We start from the raw sequence: 25479 nt of genomic DNA, 5'->3' as shown, positions 1-25479 counted from the left end.
AGAGTTAAATTTAGTTTCAAAATCAGAATTAAATAATAATTGAAAAAACAGCAGCTTGTCAGATTTAAAACACATTTTTATGAATACCGTCACGTTTAAAATGATTCAGAAGCAGAGAGCAGCTGCTACTCAGATTAAAACCCTGTCAGTCTAAATGTGAACTCTAATGGGTTTTATTGATCTGATTGTTGTCTGGTGGTTACCATGGTAACAGCCGGAGGTTAAACAGATCATTCCAGAACTGGAGGACATGTCTGAAAAATGAACCTTTCTGCTCCACATTGATCAATAATAGGTATTGATTGTCTCATCTTTATTCCATGTTTCTGTGTTGTTGCTAACCCTACTCTAATCCATGCTAATGTGATCTTTTTCTCAGCAGTAGAAGCTAGATATTTAGCTAGCTGTTACTGCTGACCACTGATGGAAAACAGTCCAAAGAATGAGTCTGATCCTGATGATATGAGGTAGAGAGAGACATTCAATCAAGGCTGACAATGGATGAAAAGATGGAAAATAGAAGAGAGGACATAGCTTTGATCTACACATTCTGTAGGAACACTGATGGAGGATGGAAACGACAAAAACAAGACAGAAAATGACAGAAACATCATCTACAGGTTCTGCTAACATGTGGGACACATTCCATGTATAATAATAATTATTTTAAATATTATGTTGATTAAAAAATATTCCACAACTACAGAGACATGAATGAAAAAAACAGAAAAAGTAGATTTAAATTAGATTCTGTTTTATCAGAGATCCAGTTTGGTGGACAAGAGAAAAATAATTTTAGGGGAACTCCAGACTTACTTAGTATTTCAAATTTTTAAAAACATTTTGTCCTAGTTTTTATAGATTTGGTCTGAGGACAAGAACATTCACACACTACTGATGTTTAGGGTTCAAACGTGGATTATGGGATGGAAAATGTCCTCCAGCTCTGAACGACCCAAACAGCATCCAGAACAGAGACCTGCAGGCTCCTGATTGGTCCTTCATATGTCGCTCTTTAATAAACTCTAAGAACCAACAGCTGCACTGCCACCTGGTGGAGAGTCTCCGCCACCACAAGGACAAACCTTCAGTGATTCTGGAGAAGCTGCAGGTCAGCATCTGGAGAAGATCTGAGGAGGGAAATGAGCTGATAAAAAGCTGAGAACGTTTCTGGATCTGTTCATCAAACAGAACCGAGGATCAAACCTGGAGTCTGATTTAAACTGAAAGCAGAAAAGAGGAACCAGACTGAAAATGAACCAACAGGAAACAGCATCTAAATACTAAAAATACAGAAATGTGGAAGAAGAACCTCAGAAACCCGAGTTCTCTCTGGTTTCTTTTCCAGTTTACAGGTCAGAACCTTGTTCATGTTCCAGAGCAGCAGAATAAAAACTCTGACAGATGTGAGCAGCAGCTGGTGTTTTATTACCAAAAGATGGCAGAGAGCTTCATCAACAGCAGAACAGCTGACAGGAGAACATCTGCTGGTGCACAAACATCTTCAGAAGGTCCGTAGAAACGTAGAAAGCAGCAAGAGTCTGAGAAAACTGACATCAGAGAACAGCTGAAGAGTTCTAACTTCACTGAAACACAATATTAAAGTTACTGATGGCAAACACCTGAAGAATACCTGAAGAACATCTCAGGTACTTCACCTAATAGCTGCTGTACTTCAACCTCCAGCTGCACAGTTCTGAGTTCTGGTTGAACATCTGGACCTGCAGCTCAGACCAGAACCAGAACAGAAAAATACTGGACTCAGGTAAACCTGCTGCTGGATGCCAGAGTGGATCGGCCGGAGGGACGCTCTGCTGTGATTGGTTGTCAGGTGATTCCAGTCTCACCTGATCAACACAAAGTAGAGATCAGAGTTTTACTGCTGATGAAGGACCTTTAGTTCAGGTAAACTAACCTCACCTGTTCAGCCTCCAGTGGAACTCATGATTCCAACATTGAGGTTCTAACATCAGGCCTACAACCTGTTGCTAGGCAACATAAACATGGATGCTACTGTCAGTGTCTATTAGCCACCGAAGCTAACCCTTTAGCACACTAACAACCAGCAGCGTAACATTGGAAACTACCTGCAAGGACAGAAAGAAATGATGAAACATCTCCATCAGATATAATGAACCACAGAATAAAAGTGTTAAACCAGCGCTGATTTCAGATTTTTTCTTCAACTTTTCTGAAAACTTCACCAAACATGACACAACTCATGAGCTTTAGCTTACTTACAATGATAAATAATTGCCTTGCTACATTACAGCTACTATTCCCTATGAAGTGGTTGTGCTCTTAGCTTGCTAACTTTTTTTGCTAACTATTACTTCTGGATATTTAACTGGTATCCTTGATTTTAATCTATTTTAAATATTCATCCATTACTTTACCTCAATAAAAGTTGATTAAATTTACACTTACAAAGTTGCAAATGAAACCAAAAGTGACTTTTCTCACTTGGAAGGCAGCAGCTAGCTACACATCAGCTGCGTTTACACTCTTAGCTTGCTAACAGTTTCATTTTTATTAACTTAATAATTAAGTTAGCTCTTACAAACACCATGTTGAATACCTGCTAGCTAGCTAACTACCGAGCTACTGTTTAGCAACCATTTCTCTATGAAGTGGTTGTGCTCTTAGCTTGCTTGCTTACATTTAAACATTTTTTTGCTATTACTTTTGGCTATTGAACTGGGTATCCTGGATTTTCATCCATTTTAAATATACATCTATTACTTTATCTCAATAAAAGCTGATTAAATTTCCACTCACAAAGTTGTAAATGAAACCAGAAGTGGCTTTTCTCACTTGGAAGGCAGCAGCTAGCTAGCTCGCTACACATCAGTTACGTTCCCCCGCAGATTAGTTACAATTGTAGCTTGCTAACAGTTTCATTAGCATTAACTTAAAAATTAAATTAGCCTTTTCAAACATCATGCTGAATAACCGCTAGCTGTCTTGCTACCTAGCTACACATTCACTACTATTTCCCTATGAACTGGTTGTGCTCTTAGCATGCTAGTTAGCCTTTCTTTTTGCTAAATATCATTTTTGGCTACTCCTCTGGGTATCCATGACTTTCCTCTGTCTATTTTATAACAATTTATACATTACTACACCTAGATAAACATAATGTGAATACAACAACATTCACATGGACTCTTCTCACAGTCAACACGACGCCATTGGAAGGCAGCAGCTAGCTAGTAACTTATTAATTAGTCTTTACAATGACCATGATGAATAACTGTTAGCTAGCTAACTACCTAGTTACATATTAGCTATTTCCTATGGATTGGTAATGCTCTTAGCGTGTCAGCTAACCATTTAGCTAACTACTTTAGTTGGTTAACCATCAGTCTGTCTATTCAAACTATTTACCCACAACTTTGGCTCATTAAACATGATTAAATGTCACTTATGAAGTCATGAATAAAACAGAGGCGTCTGATTGGACTAACGCAGTAAACATGTGGTGTCTTACAACCAATCACAGAGCAGCATCCCTCCATCCGATCCGATCTCACCAAACTCAGCTCTTTTTTTGGCGTCATTGGGCTGAAACTCCAGGAAACTCTGCACCTGGTGGCTCACTTTTCAAGTTCTAGACACCTGTGAAGGCAGATTTCAGCCAATCAAAGCTCTCCGTAGAGAAAGGGGCGGGTTTGACAACGATTGGAGTAGAAATATATGAAACCAGAGGCTGTGACAGTAAATCCTGTATTTAGTCTGAACAAAGAAAATATCAAAGTACATCCACAGAAACATGCAGATTTGGGTGTTTTTGCCCTGAGGTTTGTCTGCAGGTTTACCTTCCACTATTGTCACCTGAGAGGCAAAACCTGGGGCACAGAAAGCTGTAGATAGGCAGCGCTGAGAGACTGCAGGAAAATCAAACACTAAACTGCAGAATGTGACATTTATGAGCATCAGATGATGTTTTATTTCATCACAGACCTCCATGTGGTCTCATATTGCTCTTCAGTGAATCTGTACCTGTCTCTGAGCTGGACGAGGACTTTCAGACGTCTACCGGACATGAAGCAGCTCAGAGAGATTCTGATAAATAAAGTTCAAGTTTCCTTAAAAGCAGATTCAAGTTCACCCAAAGAGACATTCACTGTTAGAAGGCACGATGATGAAACTTCCTGTAAACACAACACACCTAACAGCAGCGCGGGCGTCCACACACACACACACACACACACACACACACACACACACACACACACACACACACACACACACACACAGAGCAGGTTCACAGTTTCCCCTTCAGAATAAAAGCCTGGCAGTAAACAGACGGACGGCGCCTCCTGTCCGTCACCTGAGGTCCAGCAGGCCGAGCTTGGAGTCCCGAACCACCACATGTTTACACACCTGAGGACGACAGGGGGAGGAGAATTCAGACACCAACAGGTGAGGGCTCACGACAGCCAATCAGTACAGTCCACATGTTTACAGGAAGGAAGCGTCCCTGAACGATCACCATGACAACGATAAACACACGGTAACAAGCTAACAGTTCTCTAAAAACAGAGAACGTGACAGAGAACGTGACAGAGAACGTGAAAGAACATGACAGAGAACATGAAAGAACATGACAGAGAACGTGAAAGAACATGACAGAGAACATGAAAGAACATGACAGAGAACGTGAAAGAACATGACAGAGAATGTGACAGAGAACGTGACAGAGAACAAGAAAGAACATGACAGAGAACATGAAAGAACATGACAGAGAACGTGAAAGAACATGACAGAGAACGTGAAAGAACATGACAGAGAACGTGAAAGAACATGACAGAGAATGTGACAGAGAACGTGACAGAGAACGTGACAGAACATGACAGAGAACGTGACAGAGAACGTGACAGAGAACATGAAAGAACATGACAGAGAACATGAAAGAACATGACAGAGAACGTGAAAGAACATGACAGAGAACATGAAAGAACATGACAGAGAACGTGAAAGAACATGACAGAGAATGTGACAGAGAACGTGACAGAGAACAAGAAAGAACATGACAGAGAACATGAAAGAACATGACAGAGAACGTGAAAGAACATGACAGAGAACGTGAAAGAACATGACAGAGAACGTGAAAGAACATGACAGAGAATGTGACAGAGAACGTGACAGAGAACGTGACAGAACATGACAGAGAACGTGACAGAGAACGTGACAGAGAACAAGAAAGAACATGACAGAGAACATGAAAGAACATGACAGAGAACGTGACAGAGAACATGACAGAGAACGTGACAGAGAACATGACAGAGAACATGAAAGAACATGACAGAGAACGTGAAAGAACATGACAGAGAACGTGACAGAGAACGTGACAGAAGATGACAGAGAACGTGACAGAACATGACAGAGAACGTGACAGAAAATGACAGAGAACGTGATAGAGAACGTGAGAGAACGTGAAAGAGAACGTGAAAGAACATGACAGAGAACGTGACAGAGAACGTGACAGAGAACGTGACAGAGAACAAGAAAGAACATGACAGAGAACATGAAAGAACATGACAGAGAACGTGAAAGAACATGACAGAGAACGTGACAGAGAACGTGACAGAGAACAAGAAAGAACGTGACAGAGAACGTGAAAGAACATGACAGAGAACGTGACAGAACGTGACAGAAGATGACAGAGAACGTGACAGAACATGACAGAGAACGTGACAGAGAACGTGACAGAAAATGACAGAGAACGTGATAGAGAACGTGAGAGAACGTGAAAGAGAACGTGAAAGAACATGACAGAGAACGTGAAAGAACATGACAGAGAACATGACAGAACATGACAGAACATGACAGAGAACATGACAGAGAACGTGACAGAGAACGTGACAGAGAACGTGACAGAAGATGACAGAGAACGTGACAGAGAACGTGACAGAACATGACAGAGAACATGACAGAGAACGTGACAGAAAATGACAGAGAACGTGATAGAGAACGTGAGAGAGAACGTGAAAGAACATGACAGAGAACGTGACAGAGAACGTGACAGAGAATGTGACAGAGAACATGAAAGAACATGACAGAGAACGTGAAAGAACATGACAGAGAACATGACAGAGAACGTGACAGAGAACAAGAAAGAACGTGACAGAGAACGTGAAAGAACATGACAGAGAACGTGACAGAACGTGACAGAAGATGACAGAGAACGTGACAGAACATGACAGAGAACGTGACAGAGAACGTGACAGAAAATGACAGAGAACGTGATAGAGAACGTGAGAGAACGTGAAAGAGAACGTGAAAGAACATGACAGAGAACGTGAAAGAACATGACAGAGAACATGACAGAACATGACAGAACATGACAGAGAACATGACAGAGAACGTGACAGAGAACGTGACAGAAGATGACAGAGAACGTGACAGAGAACGTGACAGAACATGACAGAGAACATGACAGAGAACGTGACAGAAAATGACAGAGAACGTGATAGAGAACGTGAGAGAGAACGTGAAAGAACATGACAGAGAACGTGACAGAGAACGTGACAGAGAATGTGACAGAGAACAAGAAAGAACGTGACAGAGAACGTGAAAGAACATGACAGAGAACGTGACAGAAGATGACAGAGAACGTGACAGAACATGACAGAGAACGTGACAGAGAACGTGACAGAAAATGACAGAGAACGTGATAGAGAACGTGAGAGAACGTGAAAGAGAACGTGAAAGAACATGACAGAGAACGTGACAGAGAACGTGACAGAACATGACAGAAGATGACAGAGAACGTGACAGAGAACGTGACAGAAGATGACAGAGAACGTGACAGAGAACGTGACAGAACATGACAGAGAACATGACAGAGAACGTGACAGAGAACGTGACAGAGAACGTGACAGAAGATGACAGAGAACGTGACAGAGAACGTGACAGAACATGACAGAGAACATGACAGAGAACGTGACAGAAAATGACAGAGAACGTGATAGAGAACGTGAGAGAACGTGAAAGAGAACGTGAAAGAACATGAAAGAGAACGTGAAAGAACATGACAGAGAACGTGACAGAACATGACAGAACATGACAGAGAACATGACAGAAAATGACAGAGAACGTGACAGAGAACGTGACAGAGAACGTGACAGAGAACGTGACAGAGAACGTGACAGAACCTGACAGAGAACGTGACAGAGAACGTGACAGAACCTGACAGAACCTGACAGAGAACGTGACAGAGAACGTGACAGAGAATGTGACAGACAACATGACAGAGAACGTGACAGAGAACATGACAGAGAACGTGACAGAACCTGACAGAGAACGTGACAGAGAACATGACAGAGAACATGACAGAGAATGTGACAGAGAACATGACAGAGAACATGACAGAACATGGCAGAGAACGTGACAGAACATGACAGAGAACGTGACAGAACATGACAGAGAACATGACAGAGACCGTGACAGAGAACGTGACAGAGAACGTGACAGAGAACGTGACAGAGAACGTGACAGAGAACGTGACAGAGAACGTGACAGAACCTGACAGAACCTGACAGAGAACGTGACAGAGAATGTGACAGAGAACATGACAGAGAACATGACAGAACATGGCAGAGAACGTGACAGAACATGACAGAGAACGTGACAGAGAACGTGACAGAACATGACAGAGAACATGACAGAGACCATGACAGAGAACGTGACAGAACCTGACAGAGAACGTGACAGAGAACGTGACAGAGAATGTGACAGAGAACATGAAAGAACGTGACAGAGAACATGACAGAGAACGTGACAGAACCTGACAGAGAACGTGAAAGAACATGACAGAGAACATGACAGAGAACGTGACAGAGAACGTGACAGAGAACGTGACAGAGAACATGAAAGAACGTGACAGAGAACGTGACAGAACATGACAGAGAACGTGACAGAGAACGTGATAGAACATGACAGAGAACGTGAAAGAACATGACAGAGAACGTGACAGAGAACATGAAAGAACGTGACAGAGAACGTGACAGAACATGACAGAGAACGTGACAGAACGTGACAGAGAACGTGACAGAACATGACAGAGAACGTGACAGAGAACGTGACAGAACGTGACAGAGAACGTGACAGAACGTGACAGAGAAAATGACAGAGAACGTGACAGAGAACGTGACAGAGAACGTGAAAGAGAACATGACAGAGAACGTGACAGAGAACGTGACAGAACATGACAGAGAACGTGACAGAGAAAGTGACAGAAAACGTGAAAGAACATGACAGAGAACGTGACAGGAAGTGACAGAGAACATGACAGAACATGACAGAGAACGTGACAGAGAAAGTGACAAAGTGACAGAGAACGTGACAGAGAACGTGGCAGAAAGTGACAGAGAACATGACAGAGAACGTGACAGAACATGACAGAGAACAAGACAGAGAACGTGACAGAGAACGTGACAGAGAACATGAAAGAACGTGACAGAGAACATGACAGTGAACGTGACAGAACATGACAGAGAACATGACAGAGAACATGACAGAGAACGTGACAGAGAACGTGACAGAGAACATGAAAGAACGTGACAGAGAACGTGACAGAACATGACAGAGAACGTGACAGAGAACGTGACAGAACATGACAGAGAACGTGACAGAGAACGTGAAAGAACATGACAGAGAACGTGAAAGAACATGACAGAGAACGTGACAGAGAACATGAAAGAACGTGACAGAGAACGTGACAGAACATGACAGAGAACGTGACAGAACGTGACAGAGAACGTGACAGAACATGACAGAGAACGTGACAGAACATGACAGAGAACGTGACAGAGAACGTGACAGAACGTGACAGAGAACGTGAAAGAACATGACAGAGAACGTGACAGAGAACGTGACAGAGAACGTGAAAGAGAACGTGACAGAGAACGTGACAGAGAACGTGACAGAGAACGTGACAGAACGTGACAGAGAAAATGACAGAAAACGTGAAAGAACATGACAGAGAACGTGACAGAAAGTGACAGAGAACATGACAGAACATGACAGAGAACGTGGCAGAACATGACAGAGAACGTGACAGAGAACATGACAGAGAACGAGACAGAGAAAGTGACAGAGAACGTGACAGAAAGTGACAGAGAACATGACAGAACATGACAGAGAACGTGGCAGAACATGACAGAGAACGTGACAGAGAACGAGACAGAGAAAGTGACAGAGAAAGTGACAGAAAGTGACAGAGAACGTGGCAGAAAGTGACAGAGAACATGACAGAGAACGTGAAAGAACATGACAGAACGTGACAGAACATGACAGAGAACGAGACAGAGAAAGTGACAGAGAAAGTGACAGAGAAAGTGACAGAGAACATGACAGAGAACATGACAGAGAACATGACAGAGAACGTGATAGAACATGACAGAGAACGGTTCTCACAGTGAACAGAGGAGGTTCCTTGGAGTGAGGATGGAAACCTTTGAGTCTGCATCCAGAAACCTCGGATATCCCCGGACTGGTCAGCCTGAACACACCGGTACTGAGACAGGGGGCGGAGCCATAGTTAGCAGGAATCATGGGAAATGAAGACCACAGAGAGTGTGTGTGTGTGTGTGTTTGCCAATGTTTTTGCTATATTGTGGGGATCAAATGTCCCCACAACTGTAGGAAAACCGAAAACTATGTCACTTGTGGGGACCTCATTTGGGTCCCCACAAGTTTAAACAGTGTTTTCTTGGCCATGTTGTTGTTACTGAAAAAAGTAAAAGTGCAAAAACGTTTCTTTAGGGTTTGCCATCGTTTTGGTCTGGGTTAAGGTTAGGGTTAGGGTTAGGGATTAGATATGAATGGGAGTCAATGGTATGTCCCCACAATGAAAGCAAGACACACACGTGTGTGTGTGTGTGTGTGTGTGTGTGTGTGTGTGTGTGTGTGTGTGTGTGTGTGTGTGTGTGTGTGTGTGTGTGTGTGTGTGTGTGTGTGTTTTGGACTTACTCGTTGTGTTTGGGAGCGCAGACGATGGCGACAGCCTCGGGCAGCATCAGCTGGTAGGAACAGTGAGTGTGGAGGTCGACGCTGGAGAGGAAGGCCGTCTGAGTGGGATGAGTCTGAACACAGAGGTCAGAGGTCACACACTGAACCCCTGTAACAGCTGCAGAGCGTGATGTGAATCTGATCTGGAGCAGAGTGAGACCTCCGTTATGTGTTGCTATCAGTGATGCTGCCATGACCACCGTTGCCATGGTGATATATGATCATGCAAATGAAGGAAAAGCACAGAGGAGGTCATTTTACTCAGTGTGTTTGGTGTTTATGGATTGAACAGATTATTTGATGCTTGTAATTGAAGCTGAGGACTTCAGAGGATCACTGATGACATTACTGATCACTTTAGTCACTGTATTGATCAAACATGGCCGAAATTCCTCTTGTGTCGAGCTGACGAACCTCTCTGTGCTTATCTTGTATTAGCATTGGCTTATCTATATCTTGTCTTTAGCATGTGTTTATGAATAGCTTTTTTTTAGTCTATGTTTTGCGTGTATTTAGCCTGTCCAAAGCATGTGTTTAGCACATGTGTAGCTCTCTTTAGCTTGTGTTTAGCTTCTATTCGCTGCGTGTTTGGCGTGTGTTTAGCATGTAGCCCTACATGGATCCAGCCCAGCGTCAGCAGGTTCTGCTGGTCCTGGAAACTGAACAGGTCCTCCACGTTCTCCATGTCGCAGAAATCCGGACCAGCCGACTGTTTGGGGATCACGATGTGAGTCAACACGAACTCATTGTGTGTCTGAGGGAGAGAGACAACACTAGTTAGTACTACCAGGTACCCACAGGTTAGTATTCATAACAGTAGTTAGTACTACCAGGTACCCACAGGTTAGTATTCATAGCAGTAGTTAGTACTACCAGGTACCCACAGGTTAGTATTCATAGCAGTAGTTAGTACTACCAGGTACCCACAGGTTAGTATTCATAGCAGTAGTTAGTACTACCAGGTACCCACAGGTTAGTATTCATAGCAGTAGTTAGTACTACCAGGTACCCACAGGTTAGTATTCATAACAGTAGTTAGTACTACCAGGTACCCACAGGTTAGTATTCATAGCAGTAGTTAGTACTACCAGGTACCCACAGGTTAGTATTCATAGCAGTAGTTAGTACTACCAGGTACCCACAGGTTAGTATTCATAACAGTAGTTAGTACTACCAGGTACCCACAGGTTAGTATTCATAACAGTAGTTAGTACTACCAGGTACCCACAGGTTAGTATTCATAGCAGTAGTTAGTACTACCAGGTACCCACAGGTTAGTATTCATAGCAGTAGTTAGTACTACCAGGTACCCACAGGTTAGTATTCATAGCAGTAGTTAGTACTACCAGGTACCCACAGGTTAGTATTCATAGCAGTAGTTAGTACTACCAGGTACCCACAGGTTAGTATTCATAACAGTAGTTAGTACTACCAGGTACCCACAGGTTAGTATTCATAGCAGTAGTTAGTACTACCAGGTACCCACAGGTTAGTATTCATAACAGTAGTTAGTACTACCAGGTACCCACAGGTTAGTATTCATAACAGTAGTTAGTACTACCAGGTACCCACAGGTTAGTATTCATAGCAGTAGTTAGTACTACCAGGTACCCACAGGTTAGTATTCATAACAGTAGTTAGTACTACCAGGTACCCACAGGTTAGTATTCATAACAGTAGTTAGTACTACCAGGTACCCACAGGTTAGTATTCATAGCAGTAGTTAGTACTACCAGGTACCCACAGGTTAGTATTCATAACAGTAGTTAGTACTACCAGGCGTCCACAGAGGACTCCACAGGTTTCGATGCCTCTCGCTGTGTTGGATTCGGCCAGCAGGAGGAAGCGATACGTCAGATCTCTGGGAATCACCACCCGCCTCAGACCCTCCACCCTCTGACCTGCACACACAAAATAAACACATTCAGGTGGACAAACAACAACAACAACAACAAAGTGGACCATCTGGTTGGTCTTCATTAATCTAAGCGTAACTAGAAGCTGTCCTGGATTACTCAGAGCTCATCAGCAGCTCAGACAACTCTAATAAAGACCCTCAGGTAAACTGAACGCCTGACACACCTGACAGTCAGTGAGCAGGGCAAAGGAGAAGCTCCACGCATGGTTTCAATTAGTTTCAGTGAAAAACAAGAAACTAGCAACCGTGTACTTCGTGTACATGCGTGTACTCACTGTGTACTCCTGCCAGCGTAGCAGCTGGTTGGCTGACAGGAGCAGGTGGCCTGTTTCTGTTAGGATCTGCCCCCTGCGATCGTACGCCGTCTCTAATTGGCTGCTGAGACAGACAGGAGCCGTCAGTCACTTCAGGCACTTTGGTCTCCACCTGCAGGAGAAGCAGTACAGCTGGAACTACACAGTACTGATACCAGACAGTAGTACAGTGTGCTGTCAGCAGTCAGTAGGACTCTGACAGGACTCTAGCAGTAGTAGTTGCAGTACTAGTAGTAGTAGTAGTAGTAGTAGTAGTAGTAGTAGTAGTAGTAGTAGTAGTAGTAGTAGTAGTAGTACCACAGTGCTACCAGTACAGCTACCTTTTGCTCCGCCTCCTCTGTTCTCTGATTGGCCAGCTCCTGCCGCCTCAGCTGGTCCTCGAAGTAGCGGAACTGTTCTGATTCAATCTGCATCCGTCGCAGTGCCGCCACTCGCTGACGCTCCTCCTCTAAGACCCGCCTCCTGTCCTCATCCAATAGGGAGAGCCGCTGCAGCTGCTGGCCACACCCGCCCACCACCACGGCCTGGCTCTGAGGACACAGCAGTACTAGTACATGAGTACTGTCAACCTAATGCAGTACACGTCCAGAGTACTTTCAGATTTATGTGGTAAAAGTACACAGTGCTATCAGATTGATGTAGTAGAAGTACACAGTACTATCAGATTGATGTAGTACAAGTACACAGTGCTATCAGATTGATGTAGTAGAAGTACACAGTACTATCAGACTGATGTAGTAGAAGTACACAGTATTATCAGATTGATGTAGTAGAAGTACACAGTACTATCAGATTGATGTAGTAGAAGTACACAGTACTATCAGACTGATGTAGTAGAAGTACACAGTACTATCAGACTGATGTAGTAGAAGTACACAGTATTATCAGATTGATGTAGTAGAAGTACACAGTACTATCAGATTGATGTAGTAGAAGTACACAGTATTATCAGATTGATGTAGTAGAAGTACACAGTACTATCAGACTGATGTAGTACAAGTACACAGTACTATCAGACTGATGTAGTAGAAGTACACAGTGCTATCAGATTGATGTAGTAGAAGTACACAGTATTATCAGATTGATGTAGTAGAAGTACACAGTGCTATCAGACTGATGTAGTAGAAGTACACAGTACTATCAGACTGATGTAGTAGAAGTACACAGTACTATCAGACTGATGTAGTAGAAGTACACAGTATTATCAGATTGATGTAATAGAAGTACACAGTATTATCAGATTGATGTAGTAGAAGTACACAGTGCTATCAGACTGATGTAGTAGAAGTACACAGTATTATCAGATTGATGTAGTAGAAGTACACAGTGCTATCAGACTGATGTAGTAGAAGTACACAGTGCTATCAGATTGATGTAGTAGAAGTACACAGTGCTATCAGATTGATGTAGTAGAAGTACACAGTGCTATCAGACTGATGTAGTAGAAGTACACAGTATTATCAGACTGATGTAGTAGAAGTACACAGTATTATCAGACTGATGTAGTAGAAGTACACAGTATTATCAGACTGATGTAGTAGAAGTACACAGTGCTATCAGATTGATGTAGTAGAAGTACACAGTATTATCAGACTGATGTAGTAGAAGTACACAGTATTATCAGACTGATGTAGTAGAAGTACACAGTATTATCAGACTGATGTAGTACAAGTACACAGTACTATCTGACTGATGTAGTAGAAGTACACAGTGCTATCAGATTGATGTAGTAGAAGTACACAGTACTATCAGATTGATGTAGTAGAAGTACACAGTACTATCAGACTGATGTAGTAGAAGTACACAGTATTATCAGATTGATGTAGTAGAATTACACAGTATTATCAGATTGATGTAGTAGAAGTACACAGTGCTATCAGACTGATGTAGTAGAAGTACACAGTGCTATCAGATTGATGTAGTAGAATTACACAGTATTATCAGACTGATGTAGTAGAAGTACACAGTGCTATCAGATTGATGTAGTAGAAGTACACAGTATTATCAGATTGATGTAGTAGAAGTACACAGTGCTATCAGACTGATGTAGTACAAGTACACAGTGCTATCAGATTGATGTAGTAGAAGTACACAGTGCTATCAGATTGATGTAGTAGAAGTACACAGTACTATCAGATTGATGTAGTAGAAGTACACAGTATTATCAGACTGATGTAGTAGAAGTACACAGTACTATCAGACTGATGTAGTAGAAGTACACAGTGCTATCAGATTGATGTAGTAGAAGTACACAGTATTATCAGACTGATGTAGTAGAAGTACACAGTATTATCAGATTGATGTAGTAGAAGTACACAGTACTATCTGATTGATGTAGTAGAAGTACACAGTGCTATCAGATTGATGTAGTAGAAGTACACAGTACTATCAGACTGATGTAGTAGAAGTACACAGTGCTATCAGATTGATGTAGTAGAAGTACACAGTACTATCAGACTGATGTAGTAGAAGTACACAGTGCTATCAGATTGATGTAGTAGAAGTACACAGTACTATCAGATTGATGTAGTAGAAGTACACAGTGCTATCAGACTGATGTAGTACAAGTACACAGTGCTATCAGATTGATGTAGTACAAGTACACAGTACTATCAGACTGATGTAGTAGAAGTACACAGTATTATCAGATTGATGTAGTAGAAGTACACAGTACTATCAGACTGATGTAGTAGAAGTACACAGTACTATCAGATTGATGTAGTAGAAGTACACAGTGCTATCAGATTGATGTAGTACAAGTACACAGTACTATCAGATTTATGCAGTATAAATACACAGTACTACAAACTGGATGCAGTAAGAGTACACAGTAGTATGAGCATCATATAGAACACATGCACAGTAATATCCGCTTCATGCAGTAAAAAATACACAAGTATACGAAGTAAATGTACAAAAACGATCAGAGTAGTAAAAGTACATAAGTATTTTTAGTTTGTGAAGTAAAAGTAAACATATACTGTCAGCTTCATATAGTAAACTTACACAGTATTGTCAGCTTCTTGCAGTAAATGTACATAGTATTTCCAGTCTAATACAGTTTTAGTGTGCACTCAGTCACCGTGTTTGTTTCAGTGGTGTCCAACCTGTGGTTCAGGGCCAACATAGGGTCACCAGGAGAAATAAAGGTCAGAGGTCATGGATGTTGATGAACATGCTAGTGCTGCTAAGCTAATGTAATATTTATAACTAATCCCTAAAGCTTAGCAAACATTAGAACTAGCTTAAATTAGCTTACATAGCTAATATGCCAGCCTTCATCAGTGAATTAAAATCACATGTCACATGTACTCACCACGTACAGGCCGTTCAAATGGATAATACCCACACTGCTCTGAACCCCACTAATCAACAACCAATAATCCATAACCAATAATCAGTAACATATCTGCTGCAGTTCTGATTTAACAGACTAGCACCTGCCTGAAATGAACCTAATCTGATTCACACCTGTGTACTTTTACTGCATGAAGCCGGCAGTACTGTGTACTTTTACTGCATGAAGCCGGCAGTACTGTGTACTTTTACTGCATGAAGCTGACAGTACTGTGTACTTTTACTGCATGAAGCTGACAGTACTGTGTACTTTTACTGCATGAAGCTGACAGTACTGTGTACTTTTACTGCATGAAGCTGACAGTACTGTGTACTTTTACTGCATGAAGCCGACAGTACTGTGTACTTTTACTGCATGAAGCTGACAGTACTGTGTACTTTTACTGCATGAAGCTGACAGTACTGTGTACTTTTACTGCATGAAGCCGACAGTACTGTGTACTTTTACTGCATGAAGCTGACAGTACTGTGTACTTTTACTGCATGAAGCCGGCAGTACTGTGTACTTTTACTGCATGAAGCCGGCAGTACTGTGTACTTTTACTGCATGAAGCTGACAGTACTGCATGCTGCGCTGTGATTGGTCCATACTCACCTGTGCTCTCAGGTACTCGCTGTGCTCTCTGCTGTATTTCTCCTCCAGACGCTTCTTCAGTTCGTCTCTCCGAGGAAATGCAACTTCCTGAAGCTTCTGCAGAGACAAGAAAGAATCAGAGAACACCAGGACAGAACCAGGACAGAACCAGGAGGACAGAACCAGGAGGACAAACTCTACAAGCCTGGAAAAGAGAGCTGATGGAGCTTGAGGTTACCTTCATGATGAGTTGCTTCTCTGGGACTGAAGAACTCTGCTGGTAGTCTCTGTGGCCAGGTAGCTTCTCTACAAACAGACTGAACACAGCAGCAGGTGAAGATCACAAAGAACATGATGTTCAGTCAGGTGTGGAGGTGTTGCTGTGGGGTCTTACATGATGAACTTGGTGTAGAGGACGTAGGCGTTCTCCAGACTGCCCTCCTCCAGGTAAACTGCTGCCATGCGCTCCATCTCCACTCCAGACCGAAAGTATCTTCTGGGCGCCACGTCCTCATTAATCTCCACGCTGCATCCCATCTTGCCCAGAGCCCGAACACGCTCCGCCGCCGTCAGCGTCACATCTGTGTAGTCCGGTTCTGCTGCCAGCTTCTTCTGTACAACAAACAGAAGTTCAGAGACGTTGAGCTAGAAGGTAATGGAACATCTGAACACCTGACTGATGGAACACCTGAACACCTGACTGATGGAACATCTGACTGATGGAACACCTGAACACCTGATTGATGGAACACCTGACTGATGGAACATCTTACTGATGGAACATCTGAACACCTGACTGATGGAACACCTGAACACCTGACTGATGGAACATCTGAACACCTGACTGATGGAACATCTGACTGATGGAACATCTGAACACCTGACTGATGGAACATCTGACTGATGGAACATCTGAACACCTGACTGATGGAACATCTGAACACCTGACTGATGGAACATCTGAACACCTGACTGATGGAACATCTGAACATCTGACTGATGGAACATCTGAACACCTGACTGATGGAACATCTGAACACCTGACTGATGGAACACCTGAACACCTGACTGATGGAACACCTGAACACCTGACTGATGGAACACCTGAACACCTGACTGATGGAACATCTGAACACCTGACTGATGGAACACCTGAACACCTGACTGATGGAACACCTGAACACCTGACTGATGGAACACCTGAACATCTTACTGATGGAACATCTGACTGATGGAACACCTGACTGATGGAACATCTGAACACCTGACTGATGGAACACCTGACTGATGGAACATCTTACTGATGGAACATCTGAACACCTGACTGATGGAACACCTGAACACCTGACTGATGGAACACCTGAACACCTGACTGATGGAACATCTGAACACCTGACTGATGGAACATCTGAACACCTGACTGATGGAACATCTGACTGATGGAACATCTGAACACCTGACTGATGGAACATCTGACTGATGGAACATCTGAACACCTGACTGATGGAACATCTGAACACCTGACTGATGGAACACCTGAACACCTGACTGATGGAACATCTGAACACCTGACTGATGGAACACCTGAACACCTGACTGATGGAACACCTGAACATCTTACTGATGGAACATCTGACTGATGGAACACCTGACTGATGGAACATCTGAACATCTGACTGATGGAACATCTGAACACCTGACTGATGGAACACCTGAACACCTGACCGATGGAACATCTGAACACCTGACTGATGGAACACCTGAACATCTTACTGATGGAACATCTGACTGATGGAACACCTGACTGATGGAACATCTGAACATCTGACTGATGGAACATCTGAACACCTGACTGATGGAACACCTGAACACCTGACCGATGGAACATCTGAACACCTGACTGATGGAACATCTGACTGATGGAACACCTGACTGATGGAACACCTGACTGATGGAACATCTGAACACCTGACTGATGGAACATCTGAACACCTGACTGATGGAACATCTGAACACCTGATTGATGGAACATCTGAACACCTGATTGATGGAACACCTGACTGATGGAACATCTTACTGATGGAACATCTGAACACCTGACTGATGGAACACCTGAACACCTGACTGATGGAACACCTGAACACCTGACTGATGGAACATCTGAACACCTGACTGATGGAACATCTGAACACCTGACTGATGGAACATCTGAACACCTGACTGATGAAACATCTGACTGATGGAACATCTGAACACCTGACTGATGGAACATCTGAACACCTGACTGATGGAACACCTGACTGATGGAACACCTGAACACCTGACTGATGGAACATCTGAACACCTGACTGATGGAACACCTGACTGATGGAACACCTGAACACCTGACTGATGGAACATCTGAACATCTGACTGATGGAACATCTGAACACCTGACTGATGGAACACCTGAACACCTGACTGATGGAACATCTGACTGATGGAACACCTGACTGATGGAACATCTGAACATCTGACTGATGGAACATCTGAACACCTGACTGATGGAACACCTGAACACCTGACCGATGGAACATCTGAACACCTGACTGATGGAACACCTGAACACCTGACTGATGGAACACCTGAACATCTTACTGATGGAACATCTGACTGATGGAACACCTGACTGATGGAACATCTGACTGATGGAACATCTGACTGATGGAACATCTGAACACCTGACTGATGGAACATCTGAACACCTGATTGATGGAACACCTGACTGACGGAACATCTTACTGATGGAACATCTGAACACCTGACTGATGGAACACCTGAACACCTGACTGATGGAACATCTGACTGATGGAACATCTGAACACCTGACTGATGGAACATCTGAACACCTGACTGATGGAACATCTGAACACCTGACTGATGGAACATCTGACTGATGGAACATCTGAACACCTGACTGATGGAACATCTGAACACCTGACTGATGGAACACCTGAACACCTGACTGATGGAACATCTGAACACCTGACTGATGGAACATCTGAACACCTGACTGATGGAACATCTGAACACCTGACTGATGGAACATCTGAACACCTGACTGATGGAACATCTGAACACCTGACTGATGGAACACCTGAACACCTGACTGATGGAACATCTGAACACCTGACTGATGGAACACCTGAACACCTGACTGATGGAACACCTGAACATCTTACTGATGGAACATCTGACTGATGGAACACCTGACTGATGGAACACCTGACTGATGGAACATCTGAACACCTGACTGATGGAACACCTGAACACCTGACTGATGGAACATCTGAACACCTGACTGATGGAACATCTGAACACCTGACTGATGGAACATCTGAACACCTGACTGATGGAACATCTGAACACCTGACTGATGGAACACCTGAACACCTGACTGATGGAACACCTGAACATCTTACTGATGGAACATCTGACTGATGGAACACCTGACTGATGGAACATCTGACTGATGGAACATCTGACTGATGGAACATCTGAACACCTGACTGATGGAACATCTGAACACCTGACTGATGGAACACCTGAACACCTGACTGATGGAACATCTGAACATCTGACTGATGGAACACCTGACTGATGGAACATCTGAACACCTGACTGATGGAACATCTGAACACCTGACTGATGGAACATCTGAACACCTGACTGATGGAACATCTGAACACCTGACTGATGGAACACCTGAACACCTGACTGATGGAACACCTGAACATCTTACTGATGGAACATCTGACTGATGGAACACCTGACTGATGGAACATCTGACTGATGGAACATCTGACTGATGGAACATCTGAACACCTGACTGATGGAACATCTGAACACCTGACTGATGGAACACCTGAACACCTGACTGATGGAACATCTGAACATCTGACTGATGGAACACCTGACTGATGGAACATCTGAACACCTGACTGATGGAACACCTGAACACCTGACTGATGGAACATCTGAACACCTGACTGATGGAACACCTGAACACCTGACTGATGGAACACCTGAACATCTTACTGATGGAACATCTGACTGATGGAACACCTGACTGATGGAACACCTGACTGATGGAACATCTGAACACCTGACTGATGGAACACCTGAACACCTGACTGATGGAACATCTGAACACCTGACTGATGGAACATCTGAACACCTGACTGATGGAACATCTGAACACCTGACTGATGGAACATCTGAACACCTGACTGATGGAACATCTGAACACCTGACTGATGGAACACCTGAACACCTGACTGATGGAACACCTGAACATCTTACTGATGGAACATCTGACTGATGGAACACCTGACTGATGGAACATCTGACTGATGGAACATCTGACTGATGGAACATCTGAACACCTGACTGATGGAACATCTGAACACCTGACTGATGGAACACCTGAACACCTGACTGATGGAACATCTGAACATCTGACTGATGGAACACCTGACTGATGGAACATCTGAACATCTGACTGATGGAACACCTGACTGATGGAACACCTGACTGATGGAACACCTGACTGATGGAACATCTGACTGATGGAACATCTGAACATCTGACTGATGGAACATCTGACTGATGGAACATCTGAACACCTGACTGATGGAACATCTGAACATCTGACTGATGGAACATCTGACTGATGGAACATCTGAACATCTGACTGATGGAACACCTGACTGATGGAACACCTGCTGTATCTGTGTTACTTGACAACCTGGTGCTCATGATGAACCTGAAATTAAAATTAAACAAGAAGTAGGATTTGATGAGATGAATTTAATTCAACTAATAAAATCGAAGAATAAATTCATGAAGGGAAACAAACAAAAGACGCAGAGAAACTGAAGTGTCCCAGACGGATAAACTGACAGAATCAAAATGAGCTGCAGAAGAACAGGAAGAGGCTGTGGAACCATCTTCAGGATCCAGTGGTTGAACATCCGTGGACACTAGGGATGGGAATTTCGACTAATTTCCAAACCGACTAGTCGCTAATTTTATTGGCGACTAGTCGGTTCGGAAAACTTGCAATTTAACCCTTTAAGCGCCAAAGTCGCAATATTGCGACAAGCACCATTGCTGAACATAACAAGCCACAGCTTCAAATATACTGCCTTGTGTGCCTCATGTACTGTACACCAGGAGATGGCGGACATCTGGAACTTCAATCTGAGCATCAGTTGTGGGCGTGTTTTCATTCAAAGTTTTGGAGTTTACAGAGTTTGAAAACAGAGGAGACGAGACTCGTCATCGGAGCGTATCAGAGCGCAAGACGGCACATTTTAGAGTGAGAAAACTCACCGAGAGGTCTGCTCAACGCTGACAAAGTACTTTGTCAAGTGATGGCTTACTCATATTCTGAAGAGGAATATTCACCCTCTGATGAAGATGTTCAGTCGTCCACTGAGACAGAAAGTGCCGCTGCGTCTGTGCGTAACGGCAGCGGGTCGGTGCGCCATGACAGTCCACGAGCAGCACATATGTGGAGCCGATGCTTTGCTTCGGGGGGACAGGAAGGGACGTGGTGGGTGTAGCTGGAGTGGTCAGAACACCGCTAATGATGAGGGGGATAGCGGGGGTTGAAAAAGAGACAAGCATATGCTACTGGCAGGATCAACCAGGTAGCCCAGACGGGATGAGTGTGCGGCGCACGGCCGAGCGTAGAGCTGCAAGGCGGCGCCTGGTCGGGGACAAGGTGCATGATGCTTAATGCAGCATTTAACCGACTAGTAAAATACTAAACGTTTAATAAATGAGTAGGCGGTTAAACGATTAAACGACTAGTCGCGCACATCCCTCGTTGACACTTGAGGTTTTTACTTTTTTTTAAATAAATAATGACATGAATATTTTTCCAGCTTTGAGTCACTCTGGAGCCCCGACGGTCAGAACACATGGAGCTGAGAAGGATAGTGTTTCCAGGCAGAAAACTGAGATTTACGGTGGAGCCTGAATGCAGCGTTTGTGCTGCAGCTCATTTCCATGAAGAAATGCTGGAGGATAAGAAGCTCTCTGTCCACAGAAAGAAAGAAAACGCATCCAGAAGAAACCGAGTGAAGGAGGAGAAGAGAAGGAAAGGCCAGGAACAGAGACGACAAGAAGAGAAAACCACACGACAACAAAACCACACAACAAGGAAATAACACAAGAAAACCACACAACCAGAAAATAACACAACAACAAAACAACACAACAACAAAACCACACAACCAGAAAACAACACAACAACAAAACCACACAACAAGGAAATAACACAAGAAAACCACACAACCAGAAAACAACACAACAACAAAACCACACAACAAGGAAATAACACAAGAAAACCACACAACCAGAAAATAACACAACAACAAAACAACACAACAAGGAAACCACACAACCAGAAAACAACACAACAACAAAACCACACAACAACAACACAACAAGAAAACCACAAAACGAGTCACAAACACTAACTGCTTCTTTCCTCGGCTTCATATCAGTAAAAACCCTGAGAACTCACCAACGTGTTTAAGCTGAAGCCTTGTTCCATGTTGTGTGTGTGTGTGTGTGTGTGTGTGTCACTGCTCGGCCCACGGTCGGCTCGTCCATCTGCCACCTCCCATGATGCTTCACTGCAGGGAGATAGAAATCAGAGACATTCAGAAAATTCCTCTAAATTCACAGAGATGGAGTTTTGTTTTCCCATCATCCTCATCATCCTCCTCCTGCTGCTCGTCCTTCAGTGTGGTTACCATGGTGACCAGTAGCTAACCACCTGGTGATTCATCATCCACTTTAGCGAAGACGACAGAACAAGCGGAGCTCCCACTCCTCACCGTTTCACCGGCGACGGGAAAAACCAGGTCTGACTCTGGATGCTGTCGTCATGGCAACAGGTGAATCCAGGCTGGCAGTTTGTGGAACCAAGGGACTCTCAGACCGTCGTCTCCACAAACAGCATCTCATCCAGGTTCAGAGAAGAACAACGTCCACCAACGCTCCCACAGAGGACAACAGCCGTCTGACAGAAACCACAAACTGTGAGGTGAACAGCAGCTTCTACAAGATCCTCAGACACCCTGAAACTCCACCATCTAAACGCTGTGACCAGACGTCTCTAACGCCGCGTGTTCAGTGTGACATCAAACAACAGAAGCTGATGCTGGTTTGGCGTGTGTAATGTCGTAGCTGCTGGGATCAGGCAGAACAGCTAAACCACTAGAGGCTACAAACCTGCTGCACAAAAAAAACATTCACATCCCAGAGCGAAGACAGTCTGTCCTCACATCCAAACAGCAGCTAGAGATCAGCTTGAAATCAGCCTGAAATCAGCTCAACATCAACCTGAAATCAGCCTGAAATCAGCTCAACATCAGCTTGAAATCAGCCTGAAATCAGCCCAGATTAAACTTAATTTCAGTTGGAAATCAGACAAAACTGAATCTCACATCGATCAATTAAAATCTGAAATCAGTCCAAAAATTTACCAGAAAGTTTCATGAAATCACAGAAATCATCACAGAATCAACCTGAAGTCAGCCCAAAGAGAGACAGACATCAGTTCTAAGATCAGCTGAAATCATCCATCCATTCTCTATACAGCATATTTTTGGACTGTGGGAGGAAGCTGGAGTACACGGAGAAAACCCGGGCATGCACAGGGAGAACATGCAAACTCCATGCAGAAAGATCCCAGGCCGGGATTTGAACCGGGGATCTTCTTGCTGCAAGGCAAAAGTGCTAACCACTACTCCCACTGTGCAGCCCCACTGAAATCAGCTAGAAACGAGACGAGCCCCCAGTAGAGGGCAGAACCACGCCCATGCATGATACTCTATCAATTTTGATCATCCTACGTATCTCCCTTCCTACTTGATCTGCAACTCCACAACTGAGCAGGTGGTCTTAGACTGATCTTCAGTGCCAAGTTTGATTATCCTGACTTCAGCACTTGCAGAGATATCTGACCGGACATACACACACACCCACATACATACTTACCCAGCCAGATTCCGAAGCAAATGCAGTAACCCCGCTGACGTACGTCAGGCATGGTTAATCAGAGCAAACTCTGCCTCAAATCAGTGGACTGAAACCATCAAATCATCATGAAAGCATCATCACACCATCATCATCAAACCATCATCAAACCATCATCACCAAATCATCATTAAACCATCAAACCACACCTCTATTCTCGCAAAACGGTATGAACAATGCGTTGACAATCTTATAGATGAAGACCAAACTGGATTCATCAAGGGTCGCCATACGATGGATAATATTAGGAGTCTTCATATCATAGATTATATTACAAAGGAGCAAATTAGCGCGGTACTAGTAGGTCTAGACACAGAGAAGGCCTTTGATAGCGTTAGCTGTGTTTTCCTGTATGAAGTCCTAGAGAAGTTTGGTTTCAATGCAAAGGCTGTTCAATGTATCAAGACACTCTACCAATCGCCCACACCCCGAATCAAAGTTAATGGTAGTCTAACTGACAATATACAACTGGAACATTCAACTCGCCAGCGATGCAGCCTATCCCCAACCCTTTTTGCACTTTATATAGAACCTTTAGCCCAATTTATTAGACAAAATGAAGATATCGGGGTATACAAATTGGTAATGACTCAAATGTTGATGGACTTTTTGCAGATGATGTAATTTGTTATTTAAAAAACCCAGAAACATCTTTGCCCACTCTAATTCAAAATTTGGAGATGTATGGGTTCTACTCTGGATACAAAATAAACTTGGCCAAGACACAAATATTAACAATGAATTACTCCCCAGAATTTATAAAGAAAAAATATAATTTGAGTTGGAACTGCAAGAATATGTCTTCTCTTGGAGTCACGTTAACAAAAAAAATTGAGAAAATCTATGATGCCACTATCCCCAAGGTGGATCAAGAAATTAGGAATGATATAGCCAGATGGGACCCTCTCACTCTGGACTTGAGTTCTAGAATTGAGGCTATTAAAATGAATGTTCTGCCTCACCTCCTTTATCTTTTCCAGGCACTCCCCATAGAAATCCCAGAAAAACAATTCAAGCTGCGGGACAAACTCATATCACGATTCATTTGGAATGGTAAAAAAATCAAGAATCAAATTTGAAAAATTACAAATAGTAAAAGATAGTGGAGGAATGGCTCTGCCCAATCTTAAAGAATACTACCATTCAGCTCAATTAACTCCTATAATGAATTGGTGCGATCAAAATTATGTTTCAAAATGGAAAAA

At 43.3% G+C, this 25479-nt stretch overlaps 2 protein-coding genes across 42 annotated transcripts; both read right to left on the bottom strand.

Annotated features, from left to right (window-relative positions):
• Positions 1–1407: 1407 nt before the first annotated feature.
• Positions 1408–16825, bottom strand: stambpl1 (STAM binding protein-like 1; the record flags this gene model as incomplete). Its single annotated transcript, XM_051939014.1, has 10 exons — positions 1408–4386; positions 9424–9523; positions 9979–10091; positions 10634–10771; positions 11794–11918; positions 12211–12361; positions 12570–12779; positions 16202–16297; positions 16419–16497; positions 16575–16825. Coding segments are annotated over 10 exons (1320 nt in total), but the record flags the coding sequence as incomplete, so codon positions are not given.
• Positions 16787–20755, bottom strand: LOC127531135 (uncharacterized). Of its 41 annotated transcripts, none has more exons than XM_051939682.1 (4): positions 19837–20755; positions 18741–19796; positions 17925–18076; positions 16787–17724 (listed from the first exon to the last, which is right to left on the bottom strand). In XM_051939682.1, exons 1-3 carry the CDS (start codon positions 20706–20708, stop codon positions 17950–17952), a joined length of 2055 nt encoding a protein of 684 aa, XP_051795642.1. In that variant the 5' UTR covers positions 20709–20755; the 3' UTR covers positions 16787–17724; positions 17925–17949. The 41 variants fall into 41 exon arrangements, 40 of the variants coding, with proteins under 40 accessions (XP_051795642.1, XP_051795643.1, XP_051795644.1 ...); XM_051939683.1 differs by having other exon boundaries at positions 16787–17540; positions 17941–18076; XM_051939684.1 differs by having other exon boundaries at positions 16787–17356; positions 17941–18076.
• Between the last annotated feature and the right edge of the window lie 4724 nt (positions 20756–25479).

Source organism: Acanthochromis polyacanthus, chromosome 19 (assembly GCF_021347895.1).
Source record: "Acanthochromis polyacanthus isolate Apoly-LR-REF ecotype Palm Island chromosome 19, KAUST_Apoly_ChrSc, whole genome shotgun sequence".
Lineage (NCBI taxonomy): Eukaryota > Metazoa > Chordata > Actinopteri > Pomacentridae > Acanthochromis > Acanthochromis polyacanthus.
The sequence above is the reverse complement of the archived record's forward strand: the minus strand, read 5'-3'. Positions and strand labels throughout refer to the sequence as shown.